The 10,533-nt window shown below is 46.0% G+C and overlaps 1 protein-coding gene across 2 annotated transcripts; it reads right to left on the reverse strand.

Annotated features, from left to right (window-relative positions):
* Positions 1 to 2,861: 2,861 nt before the first annotated feature.
* LOC143146900 (uncharacterized) lies at positions 2,862 to 8,956 on the reverse strand. Of its 2 annotated transcripts, none has more exons than XM_076311628.1 (3): positions 8,826 to 8,956; positions 5,775 to 6,564; positions 2,862 to 4,663 (listed from the first exon to the last, which is right to left on the reverse strand). In XM_076311628.1, the coding sequence occupies exons 2-3, from the start codon at positions 6,551 to 6,553 to the stop codon at positions 3,826 to 3,828; spliced, it is 1,617 nt and encodes a 538-aa protein (XP_076167743.1). In that variant the 5' UTR covers positions 6,554 to 6,564; positions 8,826 to 8,956; the 3' UTR covers positions 2,862 to 3,825. The 2 variants fall into 2 exon arrangements, with proteins under 2 accessions (XP_076167743.1, XP_076167744.1); XM_076311629.1 differs by lacking the exon at positions 8,826 to 8,956 and adding an exon at positions 8,237 to 8,546.
* Positions 8,957 to 10,533: the final 1,577 nt, after the last annotated feature.

Below are 10,533 nucleotides of genomic sequence, written 5' to 3' on the forward strand. Positions count from 1 at the left end.
TCCGAGGATGTAACTCGCGTTCTCGTTTCGCGATAAAATTTTCACAAAATCGATCAATGGCAAACGGTTATCTATCGAATATCGCGACGTGTATCGCGCGTTCTGGAGAACGCGCTTCCGCTCGAAGGGTACGACATCGAGGAGCGTTAAAATCGTTGCAGCGGGAGGGAATCCATCGCACGAATTCCACAGACCTTCCCCTCTTCTCCTTAAAAATCCGCCCGAAAGAAAACGCGTTTCGTGCGGCAGTAAAAACCGAGGGATCGTTGCGGTTGGACGGTGCATCTCGGGTCACAAAAGGACCCCGTAATGATCCTCTCCGGCCGAATAACGGAAGAAAAAAAGAGGACGGCGCTGGTCTAGGGTCAGGGATATATTTTTAGAAGGGAGCAGGTACCACCAAAACCAAGTAGCTTCGACACCCTATTGCACCTGTCACCTGTGGCAACGGTGGCACAGGTTGCTCCTGTGGCCACGAAATTTGCATTACCCCCTCCTGGAAACACCGTGGACAAAGGAGGCGTTCTGTGGACCGTTCCGTTTCTTTCTTTTTTTTTCTTCTTTTCTTTTCTTTTTTTTTTTCTTTTTTTTTCTTTTATTCGCCGCCGCGACTCCCTTTCTCTCGCCGTGGGAGCTCCTCTTAAAAATCGATCCTCTGTTACGAAGTTCGCGCGTCATCGTGAGTATCTTTTTGTCGCGACTCGCTAAAGGCACATTTTCAACGTCGGTTCCCCCGTTTCCGCGGGCAACGCCACGGTACAATATCATCGCGATTATCGTTCACGTGTACAATTCGAAACGAGCGCCACGAGTCCGTTTTTACAGTGACGAGCGAAAGTTGTAAAAAGAAATACCATCGCGTGGTCTATCGCTACTCTTTCGCGAATCGATGAAAGAAAGAGAGAGAAAGAGAGAGAAAGAGAGAGAGAGAGAGAGAGAGAGAGAGAGAGAGAGATTCTCTCGTACCCTCTGGTCCCCGAACGTGGTTACTGTTAGCTATCTGTATTTAAAACAGGTTTCGCTTTTGCATTTTATCGCCTCGTCGCGGAAGATAACTCGGTATTTACAATTTTGCACGGTTGCATGCGTTCAAAGTAATCAGTGAAAAATGAACGAGTAGCGGAAGGATTTACGGATTGTTGGTAGAAGGAATCTGCGTTACGAACAGATTTCTCGAATCTTGCAATTATCTCGTAACGAGGCAATAAAACGAACGTGTTTAGCGTAGATAAAAGGAAAGCTGTATGCTATTTCTCTGCGTGGCCAAAGTATGTGTTCTTCGCAGAGAATTGCTGGGAATGCGACGTTAATTGTACGGTAGCAGGACAGAAATCGGAAGAGCGGATGGATGTGCTCCGACATCGAGAGGAGAGGCTCGTGAAATCGCGCGCGTAGTCGAAATTTTCGAAAACTTGGAAATCTTCGGTTCCGGAGCGAGGAACGAGACTTGGCGAGCGAACGGTTCGTTATTCGTTGAAAAAAATCGATTTGGGTCAGAGAGGGGAAAGCAGAAATCAGCATCGTTTAATACGAATGTAGAGATTCGAGAAAGTTTCGTAAAAATGTATTGCATACTCGTTTATAAGCAATAATGTTCTTCGCCAGACAATCGTAAACGTGTTATACAGTCTGACGAGATTGAAAGCGTTCCAGCGTGTAAAGCAGAGCGTAAAGTTTGATAGCGTTGATGTATTTAGAGCCGCTGTACGTAAAAGGTTGGCTCTTGTATTCGAACTGAAAGTATCGTACAACAGAGCAATCGTGTTTAGGGATTTACTCCAAATAGTTCGGACGATGAATTACGACGAGAAAATTCTACTCGAGAAGTCAAAGACCCCAAGTGTAGTTCTAAATTGATAACCAACTGATTTGGAACCCAATAGTTTTTGAAATGGAAACGACCAGGTTAAGATGCAGCAAAAATGGTGGATATTTGACCAGAAAGCATCTACAACAACGAATCCTCCAAAGAGATCGAAAGCTATAGCGAACAAGAAAATTAAGCAAAGAACGTACGTGCTTGAAAAGTTAACGCAAAGAATTTGAGATTCGAGTTGAAACATTCGTAACATCGATTCATGGCGACGTTAACGCTCCATGTTTACATTTTTGCTCGTCACTGTATGTCAAATGTACTGCTCAAAATAATTAGAGGATCGTTTAAGCAAACAACAAGCAACGCTTTAACAGCATCTCCTATTAAATAAACAGTATTTCTTCAACGATCGATATTTAATTCGACTTTCGATATCTGAAATTTGGTTACTTCTCCAGATCCCAAATCCTTCAACTAGTTTGAACAGTACCGCAAGTACACGATATTATACTCTATAGTCTTTTTTCCCCTTCTCTTCGAATGGAATATAAAACTGGGACACTCGTGCAAAATGGAAACACGAAGATTGCACAGATATTTGTCTTGTTTTGCAAACGATGCCATCAAACACGACAATTTAGCGTAGTTGACCGGACACGGTCGATTTAGAATCGATGAAATTTTCATTTGTCCGCAACGTGTAAACTAAAATTTCGTATTCCAGTGTTAACTAAATTTCAACGTATACTTTATATACAGAATTATGCTCCTTAATACGTTAACATAATAATCTTTATCGAAGTTAATGCATTCAACTGTCTACATTGTACTTTACCCAGTTCCTTTTTCTCTTCCTCTCATGCGCAATTATGGCCAGAAATTTGCAGTAATCGACAAGTTAAATCATTCGGTGAATTAAATCATATCGCGCAGCAGCAAAAATATTGTCACGATTTAACCATCGCGTTTTCAAATCTGAAAGACGAACTTTTTACCTTCGTTCGAAGTTCCTATCAATTTTGTCCGGACGAAACGAAGACGAAAATATAACGACGGTTTTATTGCTCAGAGCATACTGTAAAATATAATATAATTTCTTTGTTTCTTTGCGATTCGATCTTTCGTAGTAAATCAACAATCACGTAGAAATGCATGTTTCTCTAATATATCGATATGTACAAAAATTATAAAAATCTGTATTTACCAACGTACATTCTAGTATCGAGCGATTTATAATAACTATAAAAATAACGTAAATACTTGACGTACTTAATTTCTAATAAAAGAAAAGTATCGTTTAACGGTTACCACAAATGCGTAGACATTTGAACATTCAACTCGAAATGCATATAGGGCTAATATTGAACTAAATAATATAATACAACGTTTAGTAACACGTTTCGTGAGAAATTCAATTCCATTTTCGACGAACCTCCCTCCGGTGCGATAAAAAAATATATCTTTACATCATTTGCTAATATCAGTTGCGAAATCGTGCCGTTCGACTCTCGTGACAATATTCCTACCGGCGGTGCAACGTTTCTCACCATTTGGCACTTTCTGTCGTCAATGCATCCAACACGCGAGGCTAAGAATCTAAATAGCATAAGTCCACAATTCGACCGAGAGTGCTCACAAATCCAGGTAGCTCGTAGAAGTTTACTGTACATACTTAGCTACGCATCGACGACGTTAAGTAGATTAAGTTTAAAAAATTCATCGAGCATCGCGTGGATGCTCGTGACGCCTAGAATCCCTAAAGACACTTAACACGTGGACCTACGCCACTTGGAATCTACCCTCTTGGAACCGTGTTCGCTTCCTGCTCTCACTGCTCTTCCGTTTAATACAAAAAATACTCGTACAAAGGAATCGACCACTTTCGAACGACGTTTATGGCGTTTCATCGATCCCGTAACGAGTAATTTTCAAGTCCCCTTCCAGCCGTCGAAATTCACAGTGGACGACCATTTGGTATTTCTCGTCGATGTTCCCGGTCCTGTGCCTTTCTACCGGCGCATTATATCCGCGATGGTGAATCCCTGTCTCGCAGGAGCTGGTCTCGGCGGTGGTGGGGGTGGTTGTGGGGTGGGTGCCCTGGGTGGACGCGACACCTCTTCCTCTCGTTCCCTGTCGCGTTCCCTTTCTCGTTCCCGTTCCCGTTCCCTCTCGCGTTCCTGTAGCTCCAGGAGCACCCTCGACGGTCCCGGTGACCCGATTCTTCGTCTGTAGGAGGTTAGAATCAACGGTGGCGGGGGTGGGTGAGCCGGTGGTGGATTCTGGGCGACCGTGTGACCGCCAATTCCTCCGCTGGTAACGGTGGACGGTTTCGTGGCGGGCAACAAGTCTCTTCTGATTTGCAGTTGAGGTCTCTGCGGCAGAGAGGAGGCGGTAGCGGGAGATGGTTGCGGCTGGCCCGAGGATCCTTGCGGCGGATAGGAGGCGTTCGTCGAACCGGCCGGCAGAGAAGAATTCGTTGACGTGGATGTCGACGACGACGAGCCGATCTCGGGACCGTCCTCTTCCGGGCTGTCGTCGTCTCTGAGAGCTTCCTCGAGAGCCTCCGGTGGCACGTCCCCGACCGCGTGGGTCAACGCGTGCCTCCTGAGGTCGCAGTTTCGTCGGAACACCTTGCCGCACGAGGTGCATTCGTACGGCTTGTGGTCCGTGTGGGTGAGTAGGTGTGTCTTTAGGTTGCTACGTTGGTTGAAGCTCCTGGCGCATACTGGACACTTGTGCGGGGACTCCTCCATGTGGAGGATCTTGTGCACCGCCAAGGTGCGGCTTTGGCAGAAACCCTTGCCGCACTCGCCACATTTGAACGGCTTCTCTTTGCTGTGGATATACCTGGAACAGAGAGAAGGCCGAACGCTGAGGACAGTGTTGGTTTGCACGAGGTCTAACAATGAACGAGCACGATTCGGTATCGATTACCGAACGTCGAGATACCGGTGCTAGTTTAGAACTTTGTGGGTGATTCGAGAAGGAATAATTAGTTTCCTGTGTAGAAGGTTCTATAGTTTCCCTCGTATCTTTCGAGAAGGGAATTGTCGTTCGATTAGGTACGTATGCGTCCACAAATTAATCGATACTCCAGCTGCACAACTGGTCGCACCTGCAGAGCTGGTAGAATTGTTTCTATTAGGTTCTTACGTTATGCGATACAGGATCAAGATCGTCTTGTTAGTTTTTATTATATTTGCTACTATTTACTGTTCTTAGATAGTAAGAAAATAGAAATTTGGAATTAGAATGGAAGGTAGTACAGTTAATGGTTTGGCATGTGTATTGAAATTGTCAATATTATTTAATTAAGCGATATTACGACACTATTATTTAATCGAAACGTTCGTTTCCTTAAATTATTAGGTTACTCCGAAATATAATTGTTTCTTATTTCGTCGCAATATCCTCGACATGGCTCTAGAGCAAGCACATACGTTACATATATGTAAACGAAGCTAGGGTTTTCTATCGAACATTTCATACAAGGAATTCAATCTAATTTAAAAATATTAAAAATATTTTTCCGAATACACGTGATAATATCCGAGTCTATCCCTAGGAGAAACTATCCAGTCCTGTTATGGACAAGTAAGTCTATCTTTAATAAACAGTTATCGTCACGACTCTTTTTAAGGAATCTTCTTGGAAGTAATAAAATTCCGACTTCAACTTTTTAGGAAGCTAACAGTTTCGGGCAATATTTGACCTACGCGAACTTGATTTTAATACACTATAAACCCACTTACGAGAAAATATTTTTGCAATTACATCACCAAATTTTTATCCACATTAAAATAGCTTTCTATAAAATGCATCGTCGAATGTCTCGCGTTCCGAACGAAAAAAAAAAAAAAAATGAGACGACTCGGAAAAAAATTCATCCGAATAACGAAATAAATGTATCGTAATTTACGTTTCGCGAGCATTCGCAATTAAAACCGATGTAAATTACCTATGATCCCGGAGGTGGTCCTGCCTTCTGAAAGCCTTGCCGCAAATATCGCACGAGTACGGCCGCTCGTCCGTGTGAGTCCTCTCGTGAATCAACAGATTGTACGATTTCGTGAACTGTCGATTGCAGAACTTACAGATGAATTGTTTCTTGGGTCTGGACGCTCTGCCCGGTGCTCTCAACAGCCTTCTGTCCAAGTGCTGATGGGCCAAGGGACCACCGGGTGGGTAGAGGGCCGAGCCAGCGGGAAAGGGCCCGGCGAAAACGGGATAGCCAGGGGGTGGTTCTAAAAGGGGTGGCGGAGGAAGGAGGAGAGCCCTTGCGGCCAACTCCTTCCTCTTATCGGCCATCATGGCCATGATTTCGTAACTGGAGGAGGATTTTCTGGCAACGGACGGTTCCGAGCCGACCTCGTGCTCCGAATTCGACGTCGTCGACGACGATGGCGGCGGACCGGTCAGATGGGGATGCATCTCACCGGGATACGGTGCCAGATGCAACCTTGACGGCACGACGGGCACGAACGCGGACGATTCACGATGATGAGGATGACCCAGACCCGCCACCAGGCTGTGTCGATGGTGGTGATAAGCGGCCAGGGCGCTAGACGGGTCGAAGCCTCTGGAGGTCGACTGTGCCGCTGAACCTGAGGATGATGCGCCCGCTGAAGAGCCAGCTGACCTTGATGACGGCCCAAGGCCCGGGTCTCGACCTCTGCTCGTCTCTTCCGAGACCGTGGCCGAGGCCGAGGCCGACGACGCCACGATGTCCGTCGGCATACCGATGACACCTGCAATCGAAACCAACCCCGATGTTCATCGACGAGCCTCGCTCTTTCGAAATTTTCGTTCAACGAGTTCCGGCATGGCGGATCACTCGTACGGTTGATTTATACTCGACGATAAAACACGAAACTTCGAGATGTTTCTCCAGACGCGCACGAAATCTCTACCCATGCTGCGAGGAGAATCGAGAAAGGAAGAAACAATCGATACAAGGTACGTCTTTCGAACAACGAATCACTACCGAGCGAGTTACGATGGATTTCTTAACAGAGATTTCAGGAACTCGCGTATTTTGTATTTAGGAGAGCTTGTTGCGAATTAACGACCTTTGTCTCGATGCACGATAAGACCACTCGGAGTAAACATTGCGTAGCTTCGCAGACGGAGGATACGATCGTCTTGGGAATATTTTACTTTAACTGCATAAATAGTTTTAAGACAAAACAAACGAGTAGGAAGCGAGTATATGCATGTACGTAGAACGGTACCGAGAAAATTGATTTGAATAGAGTTAACGAGAAATTTAAACGCAGCTAATTTCCTGCGCAGATGCTTTGTTTCGTGGTTAATGCCTCTTCAAACAAGTCGAATAAAATCTCTCAAGTTCGTTCTTCGATCGAGACAATACGTTCTATTTGAAAAAATTGAACGATAAAGAAAGCGGTTAAATTATACGTTTTTCCGTAAATACGACTATACTTTCAGTATCCGAAAGACTACGTTTCAGCTGTATGAATATTCTATACAATGATAAAGAGATAAAGCGTGGAAAATCTTTCGATGACATCTTTCGATCAAAGTTGATCTTTTTATTTTAAACGTAAACACGAGTCTTGTCTTTTCGAATAAATTACCGAAAGGTAAACTAGTCGAATAAATTCTGAATCGTTCCGAAGTATAGATCGAGCATTCGTTGTATACAGAAACTAAACACTTTCATCAAAAGTCGTATTCTTTGGAAACGTATTATTAGACGTATTGGTCGTGTGCGTGTATCCAGTGTACACATATTGTCGTACAACGAATAATTTTCAAGATGACGAGGTACAGCCAGAGGCTGTGTTTAAATCTAACCTCCGTTAGCATGGAATGTTGCTTTCATCAATGAATACTTTTTTTTTTTTTCTCGCAATTGACGAAGGAGAATGCCTTTATATTCCTCTCCATTCTCACGATACGTATAGGTAGTTGAATATGTATTTCGTTGCGAACAGTAGCTGCTTCCAGAAAAACATTTGAACCGCTCGAAGAAAAAAAAATTCAACGCGAGGAGATATTCAAAGTAGCAAGATTATTAGCTTCAAAGTGACTTTCACGTCATTGCAAAATAGTAACGCGTACCTTGATTACGAAATGCCTTGGAAACGCGATTCAAGGACTTCGACATCGTTTACGGTGCTTTTAAATCCTCTTGTTCCTTTACGCTTCTCGTCCCGTAAAACTAAAGGAAAACTAATCGATTCGTTACAACGAACAATAAGAATAGCAACGTACGCGATCGTTCTCGCGTTCAATTATTCTCTCGGGTACTAAAAATCCACGTGACAAGGTTAAGTGTAAACCACGTTAAACATATCCGCCATCTTGCTACTCGTCCGTGTCTCCCGTTAAACGTCGCCGAGTATTGTTTTCGCGTGGTAAATAGAAACAATTTCTTTACAACGTTCTCGTAGTTACCATCGTAATTTCCTAAACGGTCGACATTTCCCGCAACGTGTTCCGAACGGTCGGGAAACTCTTTAACGCGAGTCGAGTTAATTTCTCCACGTGTTTTGAATAGCTAATCGGTAGCTCGTACCTACTCCGGCGTTAGTCAATAAAACGTTTAAGCAACCGTAAAGGCAAGTTGTTCTCAACGACATCCGGCTTTCGGTAGCCACGGCGGCGCATCGACGAAATCCGAACGCACGAAATAAAAATGCGGATAGCCAGCAGCGAAGGGGTTCGTTCGAGTCGATCGATCGACGATCGAAGTGTGGCCGTCGCGTATGGTTTCCCGGACAATTCTCCAATAATACGTAGAACCCGTTCCCGTTTGCCAGCCGCGTGCGTTCCACGAACGTGAACTGGTTATCTCGAGTCGAGCACACCTGCCAACATGGCTTCCGCGGACCCAGCGGTCACGGCTAGTCCCAGCGGCCATGTTGGAATCGCGAATGCCCACAGGAATGCAACGAACGTGGGGCCCATTGGTTTCCACGGTCCCGAGGGAACGGAGCCCACCGGGCCCCGGTTAGTCCGTGCTCACCAAGGGGATAATGCTCACCAAGGGTACGTCGGCCGAGAACGCTTCCCGAACGCGCGTTTATTATCCGTCGATGGTCCACCGTCGCATCTCCGGCCGTGATTTCGATTCTTGTCCAGGTTTCGGTGACGGTAGCAATCGTCGCGGCGGCAATATCGGCTACATCGAGTCGCGGGCCACGGCACTCGAGTTCGTCGTTTTGTCGCCGCGTTATCGGAAAACCAACCGCGATCACCCACGTAAGCACACATACACGGATCCACACTGGCGACACTGAACCGCACTGAGCTTCTCGAGGGGGGACACACACGAATCACCGTCGAGTGGAACCACGCTCGAGGTGGGTACGACACTCGAGTGCCACCGTTTCTTCCTGGTTCGCTGAAACACAGTGCCCGAAACGTTGCAAAACGACGAGGGGAACCGTGGTAGGCGACACCGCGCCGATCCCTTCTTTCTGGATCGTGGATACGAAAGAGCGCGCGGTTTACTGCGTGTCGGACGCCGCCAGGTAGGCTACCTCGGCGCACACCCACGCAGGCCGAGGCACACGCATGGTTCACACGCACGCAACCACACAAGTAAACGGCCACGGACTTGCCTGGGAGTCTTTCCGTTCGGCTGCCGCTAGTAGCGCTGCTGCTGGATGCTGTGCGCCGACTGCCTCGCTCCTGGCCGACGGTGCGACAGAATCCGATGGAACCAGCCAATGGGAGTCCAACCGAGACGCAGGAGAACCTGGAGCAGGCTCTAGAGATGGGACTGACAACCTCGCATACGGTGTCCCTGATGGAACAAGTTTCGATGGGTTCGCTCGAGACGTTTGACGAGCGAGGATGATGCCTGTTGGGGATCGGAGTCGTCTCGGTTACGGAACTTCGAACCGTAGCTACCACGCGAACCAATTCGAACGGGCCCCGGGATAAAGAGAAACGGAACGATCTTTTACCCACATGTAACCTATATCGGATTCAAACGACGTCGATCGATCGAGAATCGAAGTACGCAATCCCGAGAACGTTGTCACGGTGACTTTTCCACTGTCGCGCTAATCTAATCTAAATTGTAAAAGTATGTACGTTTCGATCGAAGTTCTCAGCCTAACGGGAAACACAGGGAGCGAGCGGTATAGATATTAGATTCGCGTTTACGACTCGGCAAAGTAAAGCACGCTTAACACGATACGATGAAATTAGATAAGTCTTCTATGTGTTTCTGGTAATATCAAAGATAACAGTTCAGCAAGTCCCGTTGAACGAGTTTCTTCGAATAAGTTCGACTAGCCGTTCGCTATTTGTTCAGTTATCTGGTAAATGTTGGAACAGATAGAGAATGATTTAACGCGGAACGTAACAATATCACCGAACTTGTAGTTATAAAATTTTACCAGTTTGCGTAAGTGTACCACGGACGGATTCGCAGATATTCTACAATTCCAGATAACATCGACGGTAGACCGAACTCCTAAAGATCCCGATCGTCCGATCGTTATTATTTTAATGCCCGTACGTCGAGTTACCGACACGAGATTTCGATCGAGATTTCGATCGAAGCGTCCGCGAACGTACCAGCTCGGCCTCGACCACCGTGTATCGTGAAAAAATTCGTAAACACTGTACAACGTTCGTTTCGAGTTCTATCCTCGTTCGAATCTATCGCTAACAGAGACGTAGAGCAAAGGGGACCAGGAACGAAGGAGGGAGATCCACGGGTATTCTATCTACCAGTA

This window comes from Ptiloglossa arizonensis, chromosome 5, assembly GCF_051014685.1.
Source record: "Ptiloglossa arizonensis isolate GNS036 chromosome 5, iyPtiAriz1_principal, whole genome shotgun sequence".
Lineage (NCBI taxonomy): Eukaryota > Metazoa > Arthropoda > Insecta > Hymenoptera > Colletidae > Ptiloglossa > Ptiloglossa arizonensis.

What these genes read in the sequence shown, in the direction of transcription:
- LOC143146900 (XM_076311628.1), bottom strand. Translation starts at nt 6,553, where the DNA reads ATGCCGACGGACATCGTGGCGTCGTCGGCCTCGGCCTCGGCCACGGTC. An exon ending in GACCACCTCCGGGATCATAG is followed by an intron (nt 4,664 to 5,774) that starts GTAATTTACATC and finishes TCTCTGTTCCAG; the next exon opens with GTATATCCACAGCAAAGAGA.